Below are 27,271 nucleotides of genomic sequence, written 5' to 3' on the forward strand. Positions count from 1 at the left end.
GCGGCTCTATGAAAAATCGAAGAGCCAAAGTAAAGAAAGACGACAATGTTTCAAATTGAATTGGCCAAAAGTGATTTAAAGCTAATGGACTTTTCTATCTAAAAAAAACATTTGCGATCGAGATAATTGGTTCAACCAGCTGCTTCAAGAATAGTCCATGCATAGTGTGCATGAAACGTAAGCAAGTTTCCTCTTGACTAATTCCACACTTAAGATATTTCTGGCACCTCTGCGCGTGTTGCCGGGGCATTTTTCATCCAAGAACTCTATAGCTGCAGTGCCAACCGTGTTGCACGATCGATTTCATTTTCATGTTTTCTGCACTGAGAGAAATGGGTAGGCCTTGTGTATATACAAAGAACAACCTCGCCAGGGTTTGCGAGTGAAGGCCGCGCCCCGTGCGGTTTCAAGTCCGGGACACGATGCAAAGGGGGCGCCACCATCATCAATCGATATAGTATATAGATATGTGGTGGCCCCTAGCTGGGGCTTACAGATAGGCTCTGTGACATCTGCTCATACATTACAGTTTAATCAAAAAATTTTCTTAGAATTTTAAGTTAGATTTTTTTTTAAACGAAAAGTATCGGATTGTTTATTTTATTACAAGCGAGAAAATTGGAAATAAATAGGGAAGATACGATTTCTTTTGGTATGACCATCAAGATGTGAGATGCGGAAGAAAAAAAGAAGGGGAATATAATAAGGACCGTGTTATGAACGCGTGATGCATTCTCAATGACGAACACATAAGCTGGGCGCATGCGACATCGATGTGTATGTATACACGCCGACCACCAAAAAAACAGCATACTCACTTACGTGATCTAAATGGAAAATGTGAAGGACCAAAACAAGAAAAAGAAATCTCACACTTGACATTTCTTTCTATTAAAATGCTATATAAAGCAAACATCCCCAGATTCTTAGGAAACATTCCAAATGCTTCCCGTGGAATTTTTGATGAAAGAAAATTGATGTTGCATATCAAAATCGAATTTCAGTCTATTTTTGACAGCAAGAATTGTCAACGTATACAATTGACACACTTCAAAAGTGAGGTGGCATAAAAGGTAGAAAGAAAATATTGGCTGATAAAGTTCAAACACTTGTCTCTGACAAACTCTCTTTGCGTCACGAGCCACTCTGTCTCGAAGAACTAAAAAAAACTCAGATCTATCGTGTTGGTTTTTGCTGTTCGTCTCTACACGTTATGAAAATCAATACAAACTAACATAGAGAAGGTTGGCAACAGTGCGTCAAATACATACATACAGAGGCCATAGATGCATTAGTTTCTATCTGCTATTATAGCAAACGTGTATAAAATATACACAACAGAGATCTATGACGTTTTTGGGTGAACATACATTATAAACCGAAGCCGTTCATAGAACAGCGAGGCGGCTTGCACTCCTCCGGGCATGCTCCCCTCTGGCGTTCTCCATATAATTAGACGGAGCGTCGACTGTATACACTTGAAAACACTCGTAGCAGCTATAAAGCATCTCGCTCGCTTTAATGATGGCACGCGCTCCTGAGTGGATTGCCCCGCTTGAACTATGTAGCACCCAAAAAACAAAAAGAACTTTTACATACATTCTTTTTATATGATACACAGCATCCCTCTGTGAATTTCCTGTCACAAATGTAAAATCCTTTATGCAGATGTGCATTCCATACCATTACACAAGTCGCTCTATAGCTTCAGTCTCTATTCGCAAAGACAATCGTAATGAGACGCTGGCTCTTTTAAGATGCAAAAATTTCAGCCAAAAGACTGTGCATTAAGGGTTGTGGCGTGCAATTATGCATAGGCAAATCATTTTCGAGTTCGCGAATTGTTTCAATTCGTCTGCTACGCTATGGACAACGTCTCAACACAGACAATAAGTATATACCTCTCTTTTTTTTTTTATGGAAATAAGACTATTTGAATGTGGCCATGAGCAGGCATGAGACATACACTAGCTAATTTAAGAATGTATGGCAAGGAGCCATTGTTGAAGCAATCAATGTTTCCTGCACATCGCAGAAAAGAAACTCTTAAAAGTCCCACGTTGACAAATGGCTTCTTTTCCCTTTCTATTTGGCCATTGTAGACCGGCGTGTTGCGAATGAACTCGACTTTATTACTAGTTTCGGTCCCTGCTTCATGTTCCCAACAATACCAAGTACCTCAATATCTAGACACTTTTATAGATTTCTTTCTCTCCTACTCTACCTTTCTAAGCGCCTCATTGAACACCAGATGAAAAGAAAGTAAATTGCATGGACCAACAACGAGCATAATAGAAATTAACATGACACTCAACATTGGCAACACTAGTTTTTTTTTAAGTGATGCAACTAATTAAGCTAAAAATGTAAATCCACACACAAACTACACATGCAAATGAGAAAGGATGTCGATAACAGGGATAGTTATACTTACACGTTTGACTTCATCTCGTCATTCAAACGATCAGCATTCCAAGACACTCGGGTAGATTTTGTTCTTATTTCTCCGGTTACCATCCCACACTTCCTTGGCATCGCATAATTATCTTTCACGAGTCTGTTTTAAAAAGTTGTATCGATCTCACATCAGACAGCTCGTTGTTCTTATAATTACAGAAGATCGAATGTGTATACTTCCCTATGCATTCACACCAATCAATGATCTTGATGTGATATAGTGTACGGTCTGGAGAGCGCTATAAAACATATATGGATCACGACGTTGTCCTTCTGATTAAGTAGGAGATTGTAATTGATTTTCAATGGAAATCGAATTAGACCGCATTGCGTTATGTATCTATTGATACAGATGTAGCGAAAGCTCTTTGGCTCCCGGGTGCTTCTATTTGCAGACCCCCCCCCCCTTTTCGCTTCGAGTGGTTCGCCTATAGAAAGGAGGTTTACGCAATCAAGCAAAACTCGATTGATTGATTTACAAAACAGCCTTGCCCGTCAGCGCGTATCAGCCTTGCAATCGTTTACCAAAAATATGCACAATCATCTTATACCAAGACTAATCCATACCCACATTTACAGTATACCCAATGACCGTCGTGAAAACCGAAGATTTCATCCTGATGGTATTGAAGAATAAAAGAAATTTTTTTTAAAATTCCCCTTATGAGGACCCAACCCCAATCAATAAGGAAATTGATTGATTTGCCCTGCAGAAGTTGACATTAAACGAGGGATAGCCAGAATTGTTTAGTACCATATCGAGACCAATGCCATCAATTGCGCAAGTCGCAAACGATAGCGCCACCATCGACGTTCCAGCTACTAGTTTAGTCTTTTTCTCCTGAGATCTAACCATCCCAGGAGCTTCTGACGTCCCACACAGCCTCCCCCCTTTTATGCCACATTTTTGCCTCTGTGTGTGCGTGAAGCTTTGCTCTCTCTCTCTGTGTGTGTGTAGCGAGTGTGTGCGTGCGCCTCGTTCGTCCATGGCGGCGGCCATGGCGGCTGTTTCATCCGTTCCATACTGATGCCACCTGACGTGTCTACCCAGCATCCAGCAAAATTTTTCCATCAGTTGGTGCAACCTGTGTGTTTTCGTCCCAGATTGTGTTGACAACAGAACTCTTCAAGTGACCGACTAGAAAAAAGTACCGTACAAAAACAGTGAGTAGAAATCTTTACAAAGTTAATCGACTGCAAATGAAATTACGTACCGAGGAAGCCGAATGCTATCGTGCTCCTTCAGTGTAGAGTTCGCCCAATAGAACTCGGTCGGCCATTATTATTCTCTTTGGTTCAAGATACGGTCGTCGGCTCCTCCCCTCAGTGTTTTGAGCAGTGGGACCACATACGTCCACCTTTGTTGACCCCAAGATCAACGCCGAACAAGAGAAACCGGCCTGTTGAGCGTTTCCTACAACTAAAGGGGGGAGAATAGAAGAATACAACAAGACAATCCACGCACAAGACAATAACAGACGACCAAAACAAGAGCGAGTGCAGGGTGGAAAAGCTCGGTCGACATGTTGTTGGACAGACAGAGTTGCCGGACCGTTGTTGCCTTCAGCCAGTTGATAGTGACGACCCTGCTCGTTAGTGTGGCCGTCATCAGGCCATGTGCAGCCAATCCTGATGCCAAAAGACTCTACGATGATCTTTTGAGTCATTACAATCGGCTTACTCGACCTGTCAGTAATAATAGCGAAGTCGTCACCGTCCGCCTTGGTCTCCATCTGTCACAGCTGATCGATTTGGTGAGTTTTCCTTTTTCCCAATTTCGCCGGAATTCCAAAGTCCTGCGAGTAGCACGAGCGAATACACACAGGACTGCACACTATTCGATATATAAAAACAAAAGAGTCAAACCACGTTGTTGTTCTACGTGACTTGGTTAGACATTCTGTCGGCATTTCTTTTTGCCAAGATGGCGACAGTTACCTTTCTCCTACGTTGTCATGGAGCTAGGGATAAACCTGTTTTTGAAACGTTATGGATCGTTGGCCAAGGCGTGTGATAGTTTTGTTCTTTCTAGGGTAATCCCGTCAACTGTACGAGATTTCATTGTATATTCATCACGGGAACCTTGGACGTTGACGGCAACGCTGCTTGTTCCTTCCTGGATAGTACGAGGATTGTAGACGTACGCAGACGAAGGAAAATCAATAAAATAAAAGGGGGGTAAAAAAAAAAAACGTTCCCTTTAGGAAAACGAATAAGTAACAAACAGAATACCAAAATTGCCAATTTGAAGACGTCTTTTCTTTCTGGTCGTGAAGGCTAAACTTGTTCGTCTTCCTTGAATTGGATGCTATAACAATGGGTGAAGACGTCAAGAACACGGGTAGAAAGCCTCCAAAGGAATATGTCTACATAATACAACAGAAACAAGAAATAGTTAAAAAGAACTAAAATGGTCAAGGTCTATGCTGGACCGGCAGACATACAACGGCACTCGAATTAGCAAATTGAAAGAAAGGATTGAAGGTTTTCCTCACGACTTTGTCCCACCATTTACCACAAACCAAACGACCCCTACTTTGCGGAAATCGTTTTGTGGTAAAGCTTTTTCTCGATTCAACAGTTTTCAATGTTCTTTCTGCGCACGGTATAAAAGGAATTGAAGGATCAGAATGAAAATATGAAAAAGGCAGACAGGAGAGGAAAAATCTGATTTCCTCGTGTCTTTCTTTTTTCAAGAGCGTAAACATCCCGAGGCTTTACGTACACACTATATTACATTTACTGCATAACATTTGAGAATCTCTTCTATCCTCTTGTCTAGTCAATCAACGCCAAATGTCTCCATAGAATGCCATCCTGGATCAACATTGATAAAGCAACCCCTCCCTTTCGCTCTATAAAAAAGATTCCAGTTGACTGGAACATTTGATATAACTCTCCTCTGTACATATAATATATAAACTTGCTGGTCTTGCTACTCTTTTAAAAGGAAACAGGGGACTTTGCGTGTGTACGTTGGATCAACAATTGACCAGCTGGGATACTGTTTAGAAAAGGTTCGACCGCGGGCTATAGAGAAAGGCACAACAAAAACAACGTCAGCTTTATTTTTACGACATCTCTGCGTTGTATATAGGATCCCTTCTGCAGGAAATGGACCCACAATCAAATGTTAGAAGGAAAATATAAAGTCCTGAACGTTACATTTTCAGCAAATAAAAATATTCTCCGTAATTTTAACTCCGCGTGTGGATGATTTCTATAGACTGCTCGTCGGCTGTGGTTGTTGCGTCATTCTTGGATTGGATTTTCAAGAAAAGTAACTATTTTATTTATCGACTTTGTCTCCTTTTATATAACCGAAATCGCCCCCCCCCCATGTATAGCTCCCGCTTGCTCAGCTCTTTCTAGCGCAATCAAACTCGAGTGCTTTTCCCTGTATAAACGTTCAAGCAAAAAGAAAAAAAAAGTACATTTCTTTTCTCGTCTTCAAGACTCCAATACCAATTGCTATATAACGTCTCTATACAGTCAAAATAATATAGTGCGTATATCTCGAGAGCTCGTGAGTTCACTGCTGGGGATTCCTATTTCCTACATCAAGTCTATAGCCAAACTATTACAGCGAAAAAAAAAAAGGACGTTGCCACACAAACAGACGACGGGAAATTGGATTGCCGCTTCTGTTGCAGCCGCGTGTCGTGATGGACGAGCCCACTCTGTGTACATAAACATATAATTCTACTGGTGCTGAAATGAAAAGCGAAATCCAACAGAGGCACAAAACAGGATGACCTAAATAATATTAACAGCAGCAACAGACACAAACGACTGATAGGCCAATAACAATAAAGAGCCTACCCAACCCCACTTCCTCACGACAAAACAGCTTTAGCCACAGCAGCATCATCACATGTGTAATAATTCATCACTAGGCTGCGCAAAAGCGATGATGGACCCAAAGATATGAGAACTGGGCGATGATGAATCCTAGCTGTTACGAAGGGATGGGGATTGTGTGGGGCTCTATACATACACAGAACGAATACAATTGGACGAAGCTCGTGAAAGGGGCATTTAATAAAAAAAAAGCACTGCTGCTGACATTTCGCCGACTCGCGAAAGAAAATGTTTTGTTGTTTAACGCTGCAATGTAAAGCGAAGTGTCATAAAACCCCAGGTTTTTATGGGTCTAGCTCATGTCCCCAGCCCAATAATTTTTTGTTGCGAGCTTATAGTCTTTTACTGAAAATCTATTAAATATTCACTAGAAGGAAGTGCTTAAACTTAAACACATTTGATGTCATGAATTCGATGTACACAACCATTCTCATACATGGACACTAAATGACAACCATTCACATCATTTGAGTTTCATGTTAGGTCATTTGAACAGAAAAAAATTAGCATTGAAACAAAAGCCTTTGATTAATGGCTAATGCTGAATGATAATTTTTGTTTCTTGTGCAGTTTCTGGCTGAAAGACAAGTAACAAGAGAAAAGTCAAGTTTACTTGAAACCTTTTTCGTTCAGGGAAGAGATTCTACATGTTTGACTTTTAGATTAGCATAGAGATTGAAAAGCTGAAACAAGTAGTACCTTTTTGTCTTGGGGAAGCAACTGTTTAAATTATAAGAGCTCCTTCATTGCAAAAGATGGACAAAAGGCATGTTCCATAGCTTCCAATCAAATATGCAAAGAATTCCTGCAACAACTTCAAAGTAGTCAACATTTAAGAAAATGATGTGAGGGTCAAATTAAAGGACACATTTGGCAGATCAAAGAAGCATTTCTCAAGATGTTTAGAGATAAAACACCTGTTGATACATAGACAAACACATGTTTCTATCTCTAAAAACGTTCCAGTCAAAAGTCACGAAAACAAAAATTTAATACCACTTACAAATAGGATTGTTATATTTACGTAGAAGTACAACTTGCCTTAAAGGGGACGCATACTTCAATTCAAGTGTTGGGAGTGTTTGCCAGAGAGAAAAGTTTCACAAACTAGGTTCTCAAAACTATGGAACGAGCGAGCGCTCACTAATGAGAGATGACGCAAATCTCACACGTGTGTGAGAAAAGAAAGATTTTTCTAGAACGAAGTTACTGCTGATTTGGCATACAACATTGCCATAATTATAGAGCATCCCATTTAGAACGTGTTGAAAATCAAATCAGGCTTATATTTGCATTACGAGCATTTTTTTTTTCATGTCATTTTAAATTTTACAATCTTTTTTCTGTACAACGAACAATCCCCCATTATATTTCAATGGAGGTTAACTATTTAGGGTCCCGCCAACCACTTGGCAACAGCTTTGGTAGCCATCTTAATTCGTTAGATGAAAGGCTATCGTCATTAGGACAATTTACGGTCAAGCAGCGAGTCTGATACGTGAAGGCTGCTTGTGCAATCTAGGACAACATCAGCAATAATTACATCTTTACTAGGAGCTATTGTTAATCGTATTAACATTATTTTACTGGTTAGTACGTACCCTTTATGGTATTTATCTTTGCACTGCGATTAAAATTTCTTCAGATTCGTAATTAAAAGTAAATTTATTCTTGCACCTGGACGAACTGCTGTATGTGAATTCTAAACTTGTCTTTGATAACTGCGTTGGCACTAGAAAAGCAAATTAATTGGTTTTGCCTTTAATTAGAAGATTGGTTCTAGAATAGTAGAACTGAGTTCAGTTCTTTGAAAATCAAAGACAATGTTCAACTTGTTTAATCACGTAACAATTTTGTATTAGTTTTAATTAGGAAAGTTGTTTTTGGTTCCAGCCGATGCCACCCTCATACGGTGTAGCATCAGCTGTTCATATAATTTTTGGCGCCATTTCTCACGTATTTTTCTCAGACTTGAAAAGTGCAATGACTTGACATCAGTTGGCCAAGAGATTTAGTTTATTGATTCGAAAATCTTTTCAAACAAGTTTACCCATTGCTCGAATTTATGTGTTTGGATGAACCCTGTGGACTAAAATCTCACGTCTATTACATGCAATGGTTTTATGACCATGGCATTCCACTAGCGTTTTGTAAAGCAGGCACCAAGCCAGCAAGGCTCGAAAGAACGTTGTTTGAATTCCCCGATATTGCGAACTTTTTTTACGATGTGGATTGGAACTGGCGAAATCGTGACTCGAGTGTGATGTAATTCTTGCAAAAAAAGGGTGCCCGGGGTACATCTGTTAAGTTCAGGGTCAGTGCGTTTGTATAGAAGTGAGAACATTCAGTCACATCGTTGACGAGTTGCAACCGCCATTTTGTTGAAAGCGATGCAGAGAAAAGAAAGATAGGACGTGCTGATGGGCTTAGGGGATTTAAAGTGCAAATGAAATTCGTTGGTACGTGCCATTATTGCAAAATCGTGAGTAACAATTAATTCGAATAAGCTAGGGTTAAATATACGTGACTAAAATAACAAAAGTTAAAAAAAAAAAAGAATCCTAGAAATTGTTGTAAAGTTGTATATGAGATTTTTCAGTTTCCAGCTTTCTTTAGAACGACATTTTTATTTATTGACTACTACTATGCGTGGCGATGCAGACGACATCCAAACTTGTAAAGAGTTGTCAACGTGCCTGCCACTGACACTTGCGAGTAAAATATGGCTAGGAAAAAAGCTGCTCAAAGGAACGCTATTTCGATGCATAACAGGTTATTGTATTTCCCTTGTGAGCACATGTCTTGATATTGAGCATTCAATCCAATGTATTTCACATGCACTTATTAAAATCAAATCTTTTCTTTATTCAAAACATGCAGGACCTGAAGAACCAAATTCTCACTACCAATGTTTGGGTTGAACATGTAAGTAAATACATATCTTATTCTTTGCTTCATGTTTAGTCAGCTTTGCAACATTTTTAGTTTAGATGTGTTTCATCTATTCAGAAACTCCAACACTTTGTTGTTGTTTGCTGTGTGCTAGTCGAGGGAGTTCAGGTGGTCCATCTTTGTTGCCTCATGTAAATCAATCCATGATATTACAGGTCTTGCGATGGAGCTGAAAATGAAATTAAAGACATGTTGATTAAAAGGGAGATCTGCTTTGCACTTTCTTACATGTTTTGCTTAGGGTAGCTGTAGATTGCTCAGACTTGTGTCCTTTTTGTGGGGTTGGGGGAGGGAAATGGTCTTGACACAAATCTGAATGAAAGTGGAAAGCGAGGGGACAAAGAAAATAAAGGGGACGCGAATGGGTTAAGAAGGGATGTGTTATTATAACTCGGAAGGGTCGGAAAGGAAAGAAACGAGCCTATTCCCATTTCCTTTTTCTTTCTTTTACATTTGTTATTTTAGACATTTAGCTGCTCCTCCCCTTACCACCCGAGCTTGTTACATCCGAAAAATAAAATGAGATGCCGTTGTCAAGTGGTGGAACATAGAAGAAGAAAAAAATATTATACTACACAAAGGATAAATATTTACATCATCTATTTTTTTCCCCGTTTTTAGACGACCCTAACATGCAGAAATAGCAAAGATAGATGTAGCAATGTAATATCAGATAGCATAGCAGCGAACCGGGGCATTGATAAATCAAGATGTACGATCCGGATGAAGCAAATTCCCGGTGGAAAAACGACGGGAAACAGGGAGAATAGGAAAACAAAACTTTGAAAAATAATGGCATAATGATGAGTTAAAAGAAAAAAAACATCGTAACTTATTCCAACACGATAAAAAAAATATTCTATAGGGTGGGTATCGACGTCATCCATCAAAATGGTAGGGAGGAGGTTTAGGGTAAAGTCGATGGAATTTTCTTGTTTTGATTTGATTATATAACGTATGTGCAACCCACCCTTCGTCTTTTTCCTTTTTCTATAGCTGAATTAACGACGTGCTTGATTAAGTTATGTGAGGTAGTTCTCCTTTGGTCCTGTTTCAAAGGAAATAGGGAAAGACTTGTTCGGCTTTAGAAAGTGAATCGATCTTTTTCAAACGAAGATTTCCAAATGTGATGCACCTATTCGCCCCCGAAAAGTACAAAAAAAAGGGTCTTGCAAATGCCAAAAGGAAAGAAAACTTAAAGGCCAAAAGGTTTCTTTTATCCCCCGTCTTTGTTGTCTGATACCGAACAAGTATTTTATGTAGATCTTTGAGGCGTGACTAAGTTTTTATGTTTTTGCCCTGTAGGCGTAATACATAGATACGCCCCAGTCGATATATCTAAAGTGGGTCCCCCTTTTCTTTCTTTTTACCCATAGTTTTCTGTAAAGTAAAGCGGCAGCTGCATTAGCCTTTGCAGCAGCTTCCAATTGGGATCAATAATGGCAAAGTGCTGGGCCGCCAAAAGGAAAATAAACCCTCCTATCCCCTCCGGAGTTCCCAGATATTTGCTGGGCGTAGTGCCGCACACGCTTGCTCGTTTATTTTTATTTGTATTATCAAAACACCCACACCACACACACACACACACACATATTCACCGTTTTCATATGGTATTTATGTATAAGACATTGCGCGAGATTCAACATCACTTAGTTTATGTTCTCTTTTCACTATCCAACTATTTACTTCTCCTCCTCCCTGGATTTTTTTTTCTAGGATAGGGAGGATGTAAAAATTTCTTTAGATGTTTCGAATAACAGACGGGCTGCGTCAGCTTCGATCGACTGTTATTGACTTGGACAGCCTCAGGCAATTTGTGATTGATATTTCACGAAAAAAAAAACCCGCTATGCTTTTATTTTATTTTATTCGTTCAATGGAACAATTCGTGTTTTAAAGTATTTACAGCTTATTTCTTATGTTTAATCCTATTGATTTTTTGTTGTGTGTTTCAGGATTGGATGGATTCGAAATTGAATTGGGATCCGGACGAATATGGCGGTGTGGAGCAATTGATCGTCCCATCGGAACTCTTATGGCTACCAGATATTCTTCTCTATAACAAGTAAATTTCATGTTTTGTTGAATGTACTGTTATTTATTTAAAGTTGCGAATCATAACCTGTCTCACAGAAAAATTCCAAAGAACGTTACAAATACTGAAAGAATGATGTGAGTAGTATGTGACATGCTGTTATTGGTTTGTTTGATACAGCGCCGATGGAGAATACGTCGTGACTACCATGACCAAAGCGAAACTTCACTATGACGGCCGCGTCAAATGGTATACTCGAAACTTCACTTTTTTTTTTAAATTCTAATTTTATATTTTTGTATACCCCATTAATGAATTGGTTCTTTGCACTACATAGGAACCCTCCAGCTATTTTTAAATCCTATTGCGAAATTGACGTCGAGTGGTTCCCCTTTGACACGCAGACATGCTTCTTGAAGTTTGGTCCCTGGACTCACAACGGTCTACAGGTATAATAAAAAGAACCTCCATAGTGTGTCCGATATTCAATTGTTCATTCGATAACTACTAAACTTTTAGCGGGGGGTAGGGCGAGTGACAGTGTGTTGGGGTCGCATTCTCCCTACTGGCACTAACAAGTATTGCGGTTAATTGCAAGCCTCTTTTTTTCTTTGTCAAACAAAAGAAAAAGTTGTCAGAGAATTTTCTTTTTCAGATGGAAATGTGTTATCGTTAGGAGATGTGTAGTCGTGGAGGTCGAAGATGAGAAAATAGGCGATAAACTGGAAAGGCGGACGGGAGGTGTGTTGAATAGAGGAGCTAATGGGCCGGCTGCCACCAGGGAAATGATCGTTACACACACACACACACACACACACACTGGGAGAGAAGGCCTTTGCGGCATTCGCTTCACCACTCTGCTGGATAGTTCTCTATTACCAAGAAAAAAGGGGAGAGACATGGTGCCGCCTCTGCGTCTAGGCCTCTTTTTTTCTTCTTCCTAATTTCTAATCAACTATATAGTAGCAAAAGCTCGCGTCTTAAAAAGAACAACGTTCATTTTCTGTGGCCATAAGTGCTAAGCTAGCTAGACCTTTTCTTTGGCAAATCCAACACTTCCGCCTTTTTATTTTTTTTTGCCTTTCATCTTGTCAGATAGACTTCCCAATTTTTGTGTGTGTTATCTTTTTATTTTTTATCAGGGAGGGGTTAGTCTTCAAAGAAATGAAAAGATTCTTTTGGGTTCGTCATTCCGTATCCTCTATGTAGTTGTCCCACGTGTGTGTGTGTGTGTAAGTGTGTTGGAGCGCAGAAGAAGGACTTCTCTTTTACATGGCTGTCAGTTCTGATGGATCCGAGTTGGCTGGCGGCCCGAATATAACGACGCTAGCGAAATTCGCGTTCTTCCTTTTTTTTTTTTTTTTTTGTTGTCACGTATTTGTTTGGTATGCGAGGGTAATAAAATGAGGATTGATATTTAAATAATTTAGATATTAAGAATGACGTGCAACTAATTTTGATTTGCATCTCGTTTCCTTGGTTTTTTTGCATTTGGCCAAATGTCCATTAACAGTCCAATGTTTCTGACATTTTATTCAGATGGATTTGAGACACATCAACTCTTCCGACAATCTAGTGGAGATTGGAATCAACTTGAAGGACTACTACCCCAGCGTCGAATGGGACATCATCAGCGTGCCGGCCGAACGTCACCAGAGATATTACGAATGCTGTCCCAACGAGTTTTATCCTGGTAAATTTTGACTTCACCTTTAAAAAATATAAGTAAACAAAACGAGAACTACACAGGGGGATTAAAGAATAAAGTACGTAAGTAAGAAAAGATATCCGGATGGGAGAGATCTGTTTGTGCCTACTCCTATACAAAACGATCAGTCAAGATCACACGATCCGTGTGTTTTTCATGTCTTATCCGTTCGGTCCTGTCTCCCCCCTCTAAATGCACGTGATCCCCATCAAGTTTGAGTGCCTTTACTGGATTGGACAGTAACGAATGAGTTCTGGATGGGCACAAAAAAAAAAAAAGAAAACCGAAAACATGTCTACAAAACAAATAAATCATTGGCTCATTTTTGTTTCTCTATAGACATCTTCTTCAACATGACTCTGCGCCGGAAGACGCTGTTTTATACCGTCAACTTGATCATCCCGTGCGTCGGCATATCGTGTCTCTCTATCCTGGTTTTCTACCTGCCGGCCGACTCTGGCGAGAAGGTGGCGCTCTGCATTTCCATCCTACTCTCGCAGACCATGTTCTTCTTGCTGATATCGGAGATCATCCCGTCCACGTCGCTGGCCGTCCCTTTGCTCGGCAAGTACCTCCTCTTCACCATGTTCCTGGTCGGCCTGTCCGTCCTCATCACCATCGTCATCCTCAACATGCACTACCGCAAACCGTCCACGCACAAGATGGCGCCCTGGGTACGGCGCATCTTCATCCACCGGCTGCCAAAGATCCTCCTCATGCGGGTGCCCAAGCGCGTCAACGAGGAAGTCGAGGAGCGCATGAAGGTCCGTAACATTTTCTTATTTAATTTTTGCGAGCGATAGATTGAGATAAGATACAAAGGTTGATGTATAGGTTATATAGCCTGCAGCTATGATACCATACCACTTTTTTTTTTTTTTTTTTAGCACTTGGCCAGCTTGGGTATACATATATATATCATAGGGTTCTTTAGAGCGAGTTGACGACCCTCCTCGGCCAGTAAACGTGACATGAATAAATCAAGCTGGGCTGTTCGAGAATGCAGCCAAGCGCGGGGGGGGGGGGGACTATTTTTTTTTTCTTTCGATTTCTTTAAGGAGTGGGGCACGAAAAAGAAATGTGTATATACTGATTATATACTATACCGTAGGACGATGTTTTTTAAAGAAGGATCAAGCGAAAAAGGGTTACAAGGGCGAGAGGGAGAAGAATGTGTGGTGAGCCGACAATAATAAGCGAAGAGCGTTGGCCCTCTTTTTCGGCTCGTGTATTTATATCATGTGAGCTGTGCTAAATTATTCGGTCGTGGATGGATGAGTCGATGGCTTCGAGATGACTAGCAGCAGGAATCGCAATATATGCGCACCAAATGAAGCGTGAAATGACAAGCAATATCTTCTCCGTGTTTAGCCTTTGGCGGTGCACCCTCGTCATTCACCCGAATTGGCGTTTTCTTTATCCTTTACGTTCATTTCTATTTATCTAACTTCGTCAATCTACTGTGTTCCGCTTTCTTTTCGATATTACATGTGTGTGCACGTCTGTCTTGTATGGTTACCAACTATTGATATTTCTTCTATTGTTCGAAGCGGGGGGAACGTATAAGCCTTTTATCGCATCTATCGGCAACGTTGTGCACGGCAGAATCTCAGAAACTCGGTAAAGCATATTTAGATGTAATGTATAGAAAAAGGGAGAGGGATCCGATGATTATGGCGGAAGAGAGGAATAGAAGATCGCTTTAGGCATCTATTTGTGTGTGTGTGTGGAACGTTTTCAAGGAGGGATCTGTTTTTGTTTGGGGAAAATAAAACAAAAAAATTGTTGAAGAGGTTCAAATAGATCGACTTTGGCATCCGATAAGAGTTTGGGAGTCAAAACGAAAACATTCCTTCCGCCCTTCCGTTGAGTTATCCTTTCGGAAAAGCAGTACGGGAAAAAGATCTATTGATACTTTATTGAGAAGGGGGGGCAGAGAGTTTTTCTTATGGGCTCAATGTTTTGTTTTTTTAAATAATGGAGTAGCAGGAGGAAACAAAGAGCGTCAGGATGCAACTTTAACTTGGATTTATGAGTTTGGTTTTTTTTTTTTTAATACTGTGATTATAGAATTTGAACGCCAATGAATTGAACAGTGTAGGTAAATGGGGGGATACATTTTTTTCTTTGTGTTTAAATGTTAAAAAAAATCTGTGTGCGAAAAATGTGGAATTTAATTGTGATTAAATGAAGTCCTGCGTAGATTCCAATCATTAGCCACGTCAGCGCTCTCAGATGTAAGACGCCCCGCGAAAAGAACCATCAAAGCCAATTGATATCCGTCTTCTTTTTGAAGTTGTTAACATAATACTAGTGAACGTGAATTGATATCAGGGGACCAAGTAGAAGAGAATATTTTCTCTTACACACTGTTGACCATTTGCAGTCGACAGATCGATGTGTATACAGCTCGTTATGGCCCATGTTTCGATTACAGAAGGCACGCAAGACGTGGGTGGGGTCTCTTTGATTTACAACAAAAGTCGTCATCGGTTCTATGCTGGTCTGCTGACTACGCTGTCATATTCGCAAATTGGCTAGTTATCATCGTTTGCTTCAATGTAACATGAAAAGTGTGAAGCAACTTGTTTTGCGCTATGAGCTTTCATTGTTCCACATGTCTGCACCCGAACTTGCGCTAACTTTTATGGCCATCATTTGTCCAAACTGTTGATCGATATCCTATTCTAAAATGTATCGATAACAACAAATGATGTTGAAAAATGCTGATGGACGTTAGATTTACGTTTTGATTGAATTGCAGTACATCGCCAATAGGCGATTAAATTCAAAGGATGGCAGGAGGTGGTCAAGGCGAGTCAACTACGGTTCGCAATTGCTTTGCGAAATCATCAACTTCAACAATCTTCCGCCGCCACCATCGCCTCCCCCTCCGCCTCCTCCACCACCGCCCGTTCCTGCCAACTTGCGTGACATGGGACAATTAGGACGTCGCAAACGCTATCCGCTAGAGCTCCAAAAGGCTGTTCGAGACGTCCAGTTTATACGCAATCACATGAAACGACGTGACGAATACGATGCGGTAAAAAGAAATTTTTCTAATCAAAAAAAAAATTGATCCTTCCAACAAAAAAAGAAAAGACGTGCATTAACATTGATGTCCTTTCGTTTGTTGTTGGGCTGGAACCCAGTACGCAAAAAGTGTCTCTTCCTTAATAACCTCTGGCTATTATTAAACGGAAAGATGAAGCTTCTTGGAACGTTATCTCATTATGTGCTGTGTATGGTCGGTGCTGCTGCTGGCCGATCTCTTAAATATCCCTTTTGTTATGTTTTTATTTATTTATTATTATATTTTTAATAACAGGAGGATAAAGATTGGGGCTTTATCGCCATGGTGCTGGATCGGCTCTTTCTGTGGATGTACACGATCGCTTCGGTCATCGGGTCCTTCGTCATCTTGCTCACCGCTCCCGCACTTTACGATGACTCGAGCGATATGGCCATCAAGTACTCGCTCGTCGCCCAGCAGCTCTACGGCATTCCAGATTTCTGAATGGCCGCCTCTTAGCCGACAATGACTTCCATCCTCACGCCAAAAAAAAGCACGTCTCGCCCAGACGATGTCGTATATTTTAGCAGGAAAGACTCGCAATCAAAGTCAAAAACCATCTTCAAGTCGTTCTCGTTTCACCATTTAATTAATTAGCTTTAATATAAATATATATTGCGTCCCAACACTTTTCATGTGTTGCCATCAAACCTACTGTTATAATCCCCAACTGGTAACTTTGGGATATTTTATTTTTTGTTTTTTGTTTTTTTTAGTTTTCTAATTTAGTTTTGTTTTTGTGACCAGAAAAGTCTTCCTACCTTCAACAAAAACAGGCCAAGAAAAAAAAAGAACAGGGCAAACTTTTGATGTGCGACTCGACTTTCGAATAGTCTTTCTCTCGTGTGTCGTTCTTGGAAATTCTCAATTTAACTTAGGTAATTACTTTCATTTTTTTTTTTTTTTTTTTTTGCTATTTTGTCTGGAACAACCAATCATCCAATCAAGACAGCGCTAGCACATTTCTTTTTTCAAAGTCTTTTATTTCAATCATTCGTATAAAGAAAAATCTCAATGTTTTAAACTACGATAATCACTCAAAGTTATAGTCTTATTTCTATTATGTATATACATACATTTAATAGGCTATCCTACACACACACACACACATAGGCTAGTTTTTTCATTTAAACATTTACATGTGTGTGTTTGTGTCCAAATCCATAGCGAAAACTAACTTTCATACCGTGTATGTTTTTTTTTTATAGTTATACAATTACCATGATTGTATAGTTTCCTAAACGATTTTCACCATGGATGAATCTTTCTGTACACTTTTCAATTCCTGTTTTTTTTTTTATGGGGGGTACGTCACGCTCTTCTTCGGTGTACAATGTTGTCAATATAGACGCATTAAGGGTAACACATTTAACTTTCAGTTTAGAACCTCATCATGGCCAGGTCGAGTAAAAGCTTGGAAGTTTGACCGGTGTAAATGAAAACAAATAGCCCACCCTCCCAAAAAAGGTAATGCTTCTAATTATATTTAACTAGACCTTTTTTTTTAAGGCGAAGGAAACAACAAAACTGACACTCTGTTCTTGCATTCCGTAATGGATGAGTCGTTCATTTCTCACAGAGCAGCACACGAAAAGTCTTAAGAGTCTTAACAGTACGTGCCGCAAAGAGGCATGATCTTTTCGTATTGTTTTTTTGTTTTTTTTATGTTGCTGTATCTAAAGTGTTCCTTTCCTCATTCATTTTAATTCGTATAGACTACGCGAAGGTTAGAGCAATACGGTTCGTGACTGGAACGCTGTTATTCGATCCTTTTGAGCTTATCCTCGAAAGTATATTTTTTTTTTGGCCGTTCTATTTCCAAAAGAAAAGTCGGACTTTCAAGACGTTCTATACATAGGAAAGTAAATGTGCTTTAGTTTGATGGCTTTAGCTTTAAAACTGCTGTCGATTTTTAGTTTCTTTTGATTTCTTTTTTTCTTTTTTTTTTTAGGTTTTTATCGCAGAGCTGGGCAATATTTTATGCATGAAGGGACGGCATAACTTGTTTAATGCCCGCAACGTATAAAAATAGTACACCGTGGACTCCTCATACATAAAATATAAACAGCAAAGGTTTTTTATTTTTTGTTTCGTTTTTTTTTTTTACCATAGATAAGTCGTGAAGGATAATACCGTCAGAAACTGGGCGGAGATAGACAGGATGCTTAGCAGCAGGACCCCGACGACAAAGTTTTTCTTTTTCTTCAGACTCGCTCCGTCTGTTTCTCACAGTATTGTTTATTATTTCTCCAGGCGAAAAAAGCGATTGAACAACAATAGAAAGTTAAGAAACAACAAAAAAATCGAGAAGAGGGAAAAAACAGAAATTTCAAGAAAAAAAAAATAATAAAAAGGAAGGATGTATCGTGAATAGAACCGAGGCGGCAGATTGGATTTGTTCTTTTTACCAGGAAAAAGAAACGATTGGCTGGAACGAACAGAAAGGTTGGATGTCTTTTACCGTTGAAGGACAAAAAGAACGCCATTGAACAACAAAAAGATCAACCGAAAAGAAATAAAAAGTCGATGTATACGAAGTAAAAATGGGGTGTGTACATAACAGAAGAAAACGCTGGATCAACTGAGTTTTGGATTGCCTGGCAAGAAGATCGAAAGAATAAAAATGTATGCTGCATTTTTTCAAATTGACAATTTAGTTGCCGTCGGCGCTATGGGGAAGTAAGCGTGCGAGAGCTGATCCAAAGGAACCGTCTGGTCGTAGAGCGACGGCGCCTCCAGAATGATGGCCGCCGTGCCGACGAAACAGGCGACGATGAAGATCCACAGGAAGAAACGGTCCAGCACCATGGCCACGAATTTCCAGTCCTCGATGACTTCGATCTCCCTGTCCGTGTCTTTCGTGTGTTTGGCAATGAACTGGATGCTCCGCAGAGCGCAGCTGACATCCGGCGGCAGTAGATCGTCATCGCCGTAAGTTAACGGCCCGAAATCTGCAACACACCAGAAATCCAATTCACGTTTTTAAAGCAGAGAATGAAAAAAAAAAACTCGATTCCTACTGTGATATATCGGTTGCCTGGGTTGATTGCTTGAAGCGTAACTGCCATAGGTGGAGGAACGAAGTTCAAACGTTGCCGTGATATCGTTAGTTGGAATAGTTTCTCCAGGGATCTCCGACGGGCATGAAGGATTCTTACGATAAGTATGAGCGTAAATGTACGGTGTCGAATCGTTCCTGTTTTTAGCAGACGACACTAAACGATTGAAGCAATTGAAAATAAGCCAATTGACGTGTACCTGCCGAAGTCGATACCGTTGTAGAATTGATTCTTCTTCTTTCTTTCATCACCACAACTTCCCTGGCAAAGGTAAATGGGTCGACTCATGAGCAACAGTCGTGGCATGATGACTGTAAATACTTTCTTGACCCAGGGTGACATGTGATGCGTAGCAGGCGACCTGGAAACCCCGCCCAGGAAAGAGAAAGAAAATCGATAGCAGACAGCTTTTGATGTTTCAACTTGGGTTGTGAAAACATACCGGAAATGAACGTTGAGGACGCAGACGGTGACGATAATCGAAACCGTCACCAGGATCATGGTGAAGAGTAGATATTTGCCAAGTAAAGGGACGGCCAGCGAAGTCGGCGGGATGATCTCGGCCAGTAGCAGGAAGAACACGGTCAGTGACACGAGGATGGAAATGCAGAGCGTCACTTTTTCACCGGAATCCGACGGCAGGTAAAACACCAAAATCGTCAAAAACGTAATGCCAACGCAGGGAATGATCAGGTTGACGGTGTAAAACAGCGTTTTCCGACGCATCGTCACGTTGAAAGTGATATCTAAATGATAGTGATTACAAAATTACAATCATTAAACGTTTCTTCTGTTTCCAGGCATTTGAACTACTTGCCTGGGTAAGGTTCTTCGCAGCAAGGATATCTTTCTTCATTCTTCCTGGCTGGAACATCGAGAATGTCCCATTCAACTGATGGGTAAAATTCTGTTAAATTGATACCAGTAACGATATTGGCCGAGACGACGTCGATTCCACTATCTCCTTCTTGCATCATGTGCATCAGGTCAACCTAAATATAGAATGGTTAATTGATAGTTCTTAAACAGGAATCCAGGACATTACCTCGTGACCGTCGTAGGTCCACGATCCGAACTTCATGAGGCAACTTTGTTTGTCGAAGGGGAACCATTCGACGTCCATCTCGCAACTGGACTTGTAGATGGCCGGCGGATTCCAATTGACCACGCCCGTGTGATGGACAGTTGCTTTGGTCAGCAGGGTAACCTCGTAGTTACCGTCGGCACTAGTTTATAGAATTTGAGATAACGTCAATATGTTGTGAGGACAGGAAAGGTGAACGACTCACTTGTTGTACAAGACAATGTCGGGCAACCAGATGTTTTCAGCTGGTACGTACAGCATTTCCACATCTTCGTAGTCGGCTGGATCCCACACCAGACGATAGTCTGTCCATTTCTGCGCGTATCCAATGTAAAGTGAGTAACTTTAATCGATTTTCTTAGCATTTTCTACGTTTACCTGTTCCAGCCACATTGAAGTGGTCATGACCTGATTTCTTAGACTCTACAAAAAGACAAGATTTGATGATTCAAAGGATTCAAATTTGTTATTGTTATTACCACTTCAATCAGCTGTGATAGTTTAAGATTTAACCACACTGTCAGCTTGTCCGTACTGTTGTTAACTGGTCTGATGAGTCGGTTGTAATTACTGAGCAAATCATCGTAGAGACGTTTGGCGTACATGTTGGCGAAGCCGAGAGTCCCCACTTTGAACACAAGAAACAAATTTCATCTAAAGATAACCAAATGAAATCGCTGTGAGATATCTTACCGGAAAGATGGAAAGAGGCGAAACACACAAAAAAGCGAAGCAGAAGGCGATGGAATTGCATTTTTCTTCGTTTGTTTTCGCAATTCGCTTCAACTACCAACCGTACTGTACTAATGGCAAACACTAATGGTAAAGTACAAGTGTAACAGAAGGTGAGCTTACGTCCTCGTCGACTGATCGCGCAGCTGGATGTCGGAGTCTGCGTTGCTGCGAGATTCGATGGTGGTTCATCTGTTTCCCCTAGTGACTGGCCAGAGAGCAGCACCGTCCAACCATTCTTTTCGTCGATCCTTCCAGACAGGACTTCAATCAATAACAGTCAGCATCCTTCCAATGTTTTCGCTGCGGATGAAGGTTTTTCGTTCGTATTGTACCTTCTCATTCCCGTTGGATACGAAAAAAAAAAAGAAGAAAAAAGAAAACTAGCGCAATAGCAAAGTTAGCTAGAGAGGATTCCACATGGGTTTATTGATCGATCCAACCTAGAAGCCCAACCGAATAATAATATGAATAATAATAAAAAGAAAAACCTTTGCTTCACTCGCACAAGAGGCAAACATCGTGAGAAAAAAAGACATATATGGGAAAACAATAGCGCGAAAAGAAACTTCAGTCAAACGGAAGAAAAATGAGTGGAACAGATAAAAGAAATGTGATCAAAGTTCGACACATACATCAAGCAATATCGCGCCCTTCAAACTCCAATCAAAGAGATTCAAATACAACAGCAATGTCAAACAGAAACAATGGTGCTTCAAAAATTTGGTTATTACATTTTTTGTTTTCAACTTTGCTCAATTTCACATTTGCTACTAATGTTATTTTTTTTCTAAATATTATTTTGTTTGCTTGTTGCACTCACACGCGTGGGGTGAAAATAAAAGCATTGGATATAGCCAAAACAGAAGAAGTCTACAGAAAGAGCCCTTCCCACATAAACAAGCAAAACGGCAGGGAAAAATGAAGTCGCCATTGTTACACAATATCACAGCAAAGTATTTTTTTTTCTTTTTTTCCCAACCCGGTTTTAATAAAAGATCGATAAATGTACACTAAAGTTTTGGTCGATATAGAACGTTTTCTTTTCTGAAAATGGGGAAAGATTAAGTGTGAAAAAAAATTTTGCAAAATATAATTAATTAAATGAAACGGTCAGCAAAAGCTTTTCGGGTTAATTAATTTTTATCAGTGAGCTCTTCCGGCGGACGGACTATCTGGTATGATATTAAGTATTCCGGATAAGCCTACAAAATCGTGTAAGAAAAACACGGATTATAAAATCTCAGTGATAACCAAACAGGAAGTAGGAAATCACCTGCTCGCCTCGATAAACAACGTATTCCGGATAAGTAAGGCCTCCAGTGCTAGGCCGGCCGACAATCGAATGATGACCCGGAGGAGCGTGAGCCATACGCATGGCACTAAACTGCAAAAAGGATTTGCCAATGGTAACTCGGCAGAGGAGCAACTGGCGATGACACGAATAGCAAGACCGATCCTTGTGTGACGGACACCCGGTCCCACCGCCGATTCCGTAGACGTACTGATTGCTTTTCGACGAATTCTCAGCAAAATAGATACCTAGAAAAAACGAATGGTACATTCAAAACCTGGCCAGGGGGAATACGGTTAAGACTCAGCTGACCTGCTCCAAACATTCCTCCAATATAAGCGTGTCGTTCGTCGAATCCCTTTTGCACGATAGCGTGAACAAATGGAGATCCGTGGAAGAGAAGTCGTTCGTTGCTTTGCCCACCGTTCTCATCAGCTACCTCGCGACGACGGTGGCAATATCGTTCCCACAATCTTCGATTGCGAACTTTTTGGATCTAAACCAACATCCAAAATGAGAATTGTAAGATTCAATTGCAACGAATAGCACAATTAAATTCAAACCTTCAAAACGTTGTAGCGAGAGAAAACTCCGCCAGCATGGCCGTTGTCCTTGTGTTCGCGTATGGTGCTTTGAAGTTCCTCCTCAACCGTTAGATATTCCTGATCTTCTGGGCTTAAATCAATCAGCATCGTGCCCGTCGTCTGGGACGACGAGGACGAGCTCCCAGGTGTCGGTCCTAATCCAGCCGAATTCCAACCGCTGCCGGGATTCGAGGCCGAAACGGCCAAGTGGCTGTAGAACTTTTCCACACCTAACGTTCAAGATTTTTAACAGATTTAATATCATTCAATCCAAATCACTCGAGTAAAATTTAAAAATACCTTTGAGGAGTCTGTGTCTGTGCCCGTAGGCGTGAACTCCAATTTGTTTGAGCTCCTCGTGACCCATTTCGAGTAGAATATCGATCGTCACTTGTTCGCGTTCGAAAATTTCTCGCAAGTGTTCAAGTCCAAGGCTGGACAGGAACGAGACGATGGTGGAGGCAGACGCGGTGCTCGTTGTGGACTGAAGCTGTTCGGGAACGTCACTGTCAGAGCAGCCATCGCCGATCTGAGCTCCGCTGGATGAAACAGGCACAGAGGTAGATGAGGCGGCAGCCAAGCTGGGCGAATCCGGACCCAACATTAGCAGAGGTAAAGGGGCTAGGCCAGGCGACGGACACGGAGGTGCTATAACGACCGCATTTCCGGAAGGCAGGACTAGGGTATCTGAACTGGTTGGCGGACTGGTAGAGGTGGTGGCAGTGTTGCCGCTGCTTCCAGACGAGCAGCCGGTGGCGATGGACGATCCACGAGGTGACGGATTGAAGACGGGCGAAACGGGCAACGAGCTAGCTGTGGGAGGAAGGTGCTGGGTCATAGCATCTTGCAATAAACACTTGACGTCCTCGGCCGTCGATAAATCCAGTGGCGTTTGTCCTTCCTGATTTTTCATGTGTGGGTCGGCTCCATGAGCTAGGAGCAAGGCGCAGAGCTGCGTCCGGCCCTTCTGCGCCGCTTCGTGTAGAGGCGTGAAACCCCAGCGATCCGTCGCGTTCACTTCCGTGTTGAAACGGATGAGAAGGGCGGCCACGTCCAAATGGCCGTAGGAAGAGGCATTGTGTAGCGGAATGAGTCCACCTTTGTCTTGGGCATTGACGTCGGCGCCGTGTTCCAGCAAGTATTCAGCAACGTCCAGATTGTTGTAGCCGGCCGCCAGGTGGAGCGGAGTTGAATTGCGGCCCTGCGAGTCGCGGCAGTTGATGTTTTGACTCGTGACAAGTTTATGAACGCGGGCTAGGTGACCTTTCTTGGCCGCGTCGAGCAACGCCGCATCGCCACGTAGAAGGTCGGCAATATCTTGATCGCCGTCACGTACAAGGTCCAGTGGCGTGTGACCGTCACGGTTTTTCTTGGTCGCATCGGCGCCGTGCTTCAATAACAATTTGACGATGTCGTATTTGCCCTTGGCGGCCGCTTCGTGTAACGGGGTAAACTTCCACAAATCAGAGACGTTGACACTGGCCCCCGCACGTACCAACAACTCGGTTACTTCGTAATGCCCGTATGAGCACGCATTGTGAAGCGGAACCAGACCACCTTTATCCTTGGCCTGAAATAAGAAACCAAAAACAAAGTAATTACATTAAACATATCCTCACGCCGTATGGGAATCAATGTTACGCTCTCACCTGGACGTCGGCTCCGTGCTGGAGGAGAAACTCGACGACCGCGAGGCGGTTGTAACCGGCCGCGAAGTGAAGCGGAGTGGAATGGCGCCCATCTAGGTCGCGGCAGTTGACTAGCTGCGGCGATGGATTGACGCCCAAGATGCGCCGAACATTGTCCAAATCGCCCGCTTTGGCTGCTTCCAGCAACTGGTATTCGAGATCGGCAGGTGGAGGAGCGACATTGAAAGTTGGCTCTTCGGCAAACAGCTTCTGTACAGATTCGGTGGCGACCTGAGCGGCAGTGTAACCCTGAAGAGAGACGACCGTGGGATCGGCGCCGTAAGACAGTAGCAGTCGGCACACGGCTACCTGACCTTCTCGACTACAGCGATGTAAGGCCGTCTGACCAAGGCCGTCAAGCACGTTGACTTTGGCCCCGTGACGTAATAGAGCCTCCAAAACGTCCAGGTGTTCCTTGTCAGCTGCTATGTGTAGCGGCGCGTGGAGCTCTTTGTTCTTCTCGTTGGGAGCGGCTCCTTTCTTCAGCAGGATCTCTATGACATGCTTCCTTTTGACTCCGGTGGTTGCGACGGCACAATGCAGGGCAGTGTCTCCTGTGTAAGGGTGCTTAAAGCCGATCACATCCACTGAAAGGAATTTCTTGAGGCGAGTGGGATCTGCCTGGCGAGCCGCTTCCAATAAGCTATGCCCTTTGAACTCGTAAGAGAGCAGATCTTGCAGTTCCCGAGACGGAGCGACGTCCAGGGCGGATTTGGCGTGGCAGTTCAATAACGTCGGGTCGGCACCGTGGGCCAGAAGCAATGAACAAACTTCACGACGGCCCTTTGAGGCCGCTTCGTGCAGGGGGGTGAACTGCCACAGATCCGTGGCGTTAACGTTGGCACCGGCACGTACGAGTAGCTCCGTCACTTCGTGATGCCCGTACGAACAGGCGTTGTGTAATGGAACTAAACCACCCTTGTCTTTGGCCTGGACGTCGGCACCGTGCTGCAACAGCCGCTGAACGATTTGTGTTCGGTTATAACCAGCGGCCAAGTGTAATGGAGTGGATTTGCGACCGTCACTGGCATGGCAGTTAACATTCAAAGGCGTCAAGAGTGAAAGGATTTTGTCTTCGTTTCCGCTGCGAGCTGCTTCTAAAAGTTCCTCTTTGCGATAGTCGCCAGTTAATACAGGTCGTGTTGTGGCATCAGCTACATCAAGTGGAATTTTTCCTATTCAAACAAACAAAACATATAAATAAAGATAGCCCACGAACTGATAGGTGTTTAAAAGCTCTTTATCATTACCTTCAGCATTGCGAACAGTGTGATCAGCACCGTGCTGCAGAAGAACAATGCACACATCAATTTTCCCCTTGATTGCAGCCTCGTGTAGGGGTGTGTAACTCCAATTGTCTCTGGCGTTTGGGTCTGCGCCTGCACTCAGTAGAAGTTGAACAACTTCAGCGTGGCCAAAAGAGCAGGCATTGTGAAGGGGAATCAAGCCTCCATCATCTCTGGCATGTACATTGGCTCCGGTGGCAATTAAATGTTCCACCACATCTCTTCTACCAAAACCTGTAAATTGAAACCATGAAACCGAAATCAATTTTGTGTGAAAGCAAATATAGCGTTCTGCTGCGTGTCACAACAAACAATGCTATCACACAGCACTTCAAAAGTGAAAAGGAAGTTATAAGGCATAGAATGAAAAACCAGTATAAACTAAAAGAAACTAACAACTCAATTCTATGAAACCAAGAAATTTAGGGGCAGATCAGGTTGTGAAAATGAAAGCTTGAGAGATAGAGAGTTGAAAGTTAGATCCCACAGTAATTCACCTGCGGCGAAGTGGAGAGGAGACGACTTTCTTCCAGCTGTATCACGGGCGTTAACATTTTGTGTAGTTACCAACTTTTTGACTTTAGAAACCTCGCCGTTTCGACAAGCTTCAAATAGTTCACGAAGGGGATCACAAGGACTGGCTGCAAGTAAATCTATGGCGGTGTTTATCGAGGAGGTAGACCTTCTCGTCGCCATTTTCACACTAGTTTTCCCCAAACTTTTCTTGGAAAGCACCAAAATCCGAGTCTTAGAACGTCCCGTTGTTACCACTGGTTGGTTACAGCTGGTTTACCAAAAATATGGTTACTAGCTATGCCCTCAGGGCAGCTGGCAGATTAGGCTGTCACTTTAACAGTTGCAGTAAAAATTTCTTAACGCTGTTAAAATATTTAAAACTTGGCACAAGTATTTTTATAAATCCCTAAATATTTACAGTAGATGCGATCGTTGAATTAAAGTATTTACAAATTACAATGCACAACATAATGCACAACCTCTAAAAATGACGACATCGGCATCGTCGACAAAAATTATCGCAGCCATCTGACGATGACGTTTCGAACTATTGACAAATAAATAAATAAATGTGGAAATCACGAGAGCGGGAAGTAATCTTTCAACGATAAACAGGTAGTAGCCTACTTTATCAGAAATGGCTTGAAAACGAAGTACGTGTTTCATAATTCAATAGGTTACTTTAAAGTTGAAAAGTAGTAACAATACCTCACCACTTAATGCATTAAATGCCAAATTAGCTTTAGGGTTGCTAAAATGATTACACTTATGCACACTGCCTAGGCAAGCATTATCGGTGGAGTGTACGTATTGTAACGATTGTCCGTATTGCAATACACACAATACACATTGCAATACACACAGCAATACGAATACGTCTTTATTATTAAAATTTAATAACTTTAAGAAGTAAACAATTAATTAATATAGTTCTTAGTAATA

General features: G+C 41.7%; 3 protein-coding genes and 1 long non-coding RNA gene across 8 annotated transcripts; 1 reads left to right on the top strand and 3 right to left on the bottom strand.

Moving 5' to 3' along the window:
* Nucleotides 1–1,099: 1,099 nt before the first annotated feature.
* LOC130702226 (uncharacterized) lies at nucleotides 1,100–4,540 on the bottom strand. The gene is made up of 4 exons (XR_009004269.2): nucleotides 4,396–4,540; nucleotides 3,672–4,291; nucleotides 2,435–3,595; nucleotides 1,100–1,560 (listed from the first exon to the last, which is right to left on the bottom strand). It is a non-coding gene; the product is annotated as an uncharacterized LOC130702226 (long non-coding RNA).
* Nucleotides 3,981–17,347, top strand: LOC130702176 (acetylcholine receptor subunit alpha-L1-like). Of its 5 annotated transcripts, XM_057523841.2 has the most exons (10): nucleotides 8,750–8,777; nucleotides 8,980–9,107; nucleotides 9,199–9,243; nucleotides 11,226–11,335; nucleotides 11,486–11,554; nucleotides 11,643–11,754; nucleotides 12,845–12,998; nucleotides 13,353–13,777; nucleotides 15,778–16,056; nucleotides 16,342–17,347. In XM_057523841.2, the coding sequence occupies exons 1-10, from the start codon at nucleotides 8,765–8,767 to the stop codon at nucleotides 16,528–16,530; spliced, it is 1,524 nt and encodes a 507-aa protein (XP_057379824.1). In that variant the 5' UTR covers nucleotides 8,750–8,764; the 3' UTR covers nucleotides 16,531–17,347. The 5 variants fall into 5 exon arrangements, with proteins under 5 accessions (XP_057379823.1, XP_057379826.1, XP_059351874.1 ...); XM_057523840.2 differs by lacking the exons at nucleotides 8,750–8,777; nucleotides 8,980–9,107 and adding an exon at nucleotides 3,981–4,211 and having other exon boundaries at nucleotides 16,342–16,678; XM_057523843.2 differs by lacking the exons at nucleotides 8,750–8,777; nucleotides 8,980–9,107 and adding an exon at nucleotides 7,779–7,887 and having other exon boundaries at nucleotides 16,342–17,345.
* Nucleotides 17,348–18,559: 1,212 nt separating this feature from the next.
* On the bottom strand, nucleotides 18,560–21,082 carry LOC130702175 (acetylcholine receptor subunit beta-like 2). Its single transcript, XM_057523839.2, has 10 exons — nucleotides 20,923–21,082; nucleotides 20,709–20,857; nucleotides 20,608–20,652; nucleotides 20,435–20,544; nucleotides 20,191–20,371; nucleotides 19,963–20,137; nucleotides 19,588–19,891; nucleotides 19,345–19,506; nucleotides 19,107–19,282; nucleotides 18,560–19,037 (listed from the first exon to the last, which is right to left on the bottom strand). Exons 1-10 carry the CDS (start codon nucleotides 20,981–20,983, stop codon nucleotides 18,727–18,729), a joined length of 1,674 nt encoding a protein of 557 aa, XP_057379822.1. The 5' UTR covers nucleotides 20,984–21,082; the 3' UTR covers nucleotides 18,560–18,726.
* A 284-nt stretch (nucleotides 21,083–21,366) lies between these two features.
* Nucleotides 21,367–26,845, bottom strand: LOC130702161 (poly [ADP-ribose] polymerase tankyrase-2-like). Its single transcript, XM_057523819.2, has 8 exons — nucleotides 26,311–26,845; nucleotides 25,778–26,047; nucleotides 24,489–25,702; nucleotides 23,140–24,409; nucleotides 22,819–23,069; nucleotides 22,568–22,751; nucleotides 22,238–22,503; nucleotides 21,367–22,166 (listed from the first exon to the last, which is right to left on the bottom strand). The coding sequence occupies exons 1-8, from the start codon at nucleotides 26,507–26,509 to the stop codon at nucleotides 22,098–22,100; spliced, it is 3,723 nt and encodes a 1,240-aa protein (XP_057379802.1). The 5' UTR covers nucleotides 26,510–26,845; the 3' UTR covers nucleotides 21,367–22,097.
* Between the last annotated feature and the right edge of the window lie 426 nt (nucleotides 26,846–27,271).

The sequence above is a fragment of the Daphnia carinata genome, chromosome 6 (genome assembly GCF_022539665.2).
Source record: "Daphnia carinata strain CSIRO-1 chromosome 6, CSIRO_AGI_Dcar_HiC_V3, whole genome shotgun sequence".
Lineage (NCBI taxonomy): Eukaryota > Metazoa > Arthropoda > Branchiopoda > Diplostraca > Daphniidae > Daphnia > Daphnia carinata.

Excerpts from the sequence above, each read along its gene's own strand:
- LOC130702176 (XM_057523840.2), top strand. The coding sequence starts at position 3,981 with ATGTTGTTGGACAGACAGAGTTGCCGGACCGTTGTTGCCTTCAGCCAG. Across the intron at positions 12,999-13,352 it reads TCCCAACGAGTTTTATCCTG|ACATCTTCTTCAACATGACT; the intron begins GTAAATTTTGAC and ends GTTTCTCTATAG. Across the intron at positions 16,057-16,341 it reads GACGTGACGAATACGATGCG|GAGGATAAAGATTGGGGCTT; the intron begins GTAAAAAGAAAT and ends TTTTAATAACAG.
- LOC130702175 (XM_057523839.2), bottom strand. The coding sequence starts at position 20,983 with ATGCAATTCCATCGCCTTCTGCTTCGCTTTTTTGTGTGTTTCGCCTCT. Across the intron at positions 20,372-20,434 it reads GACATTGTCTTGTACAACAA|TGCCGACGGTAACTACGAGG; the intron begins GTGAGTCGTTCA and ends TCTATAAACTAG. Across the intron at positions 20,138-20,190 it reads GGACCTACGACGGTCACGAG|GTTGACCTGATGCACATGAT; the intron begins GTAATGTCCTGG and ends TTCTATATTTAG.
- LOC130702161 (XM_057523819.2), bottom strand. The coding sequence starts at position 26,509 with ATGGCGACGAGAAGGTCTACCTCCTCGATAAACACCGCCATAGATTTA. Across the intron at positions 22,504-22,567 it reads TGGAGGAATGTTTGGAGCAG|GTATCTATTTTGCTGAGAAT; the intron begins GTCAGCTGAGTC and ends CGTTTTTTCTAG. Across the intron at positions 22,167-22,237 it reads TTGTTTATCGAGGCGAGCAG|GCTTATCCGGAATACTTAAT; the intron begins GTGATTTCCTAC and ends ACGATTTTGTAG.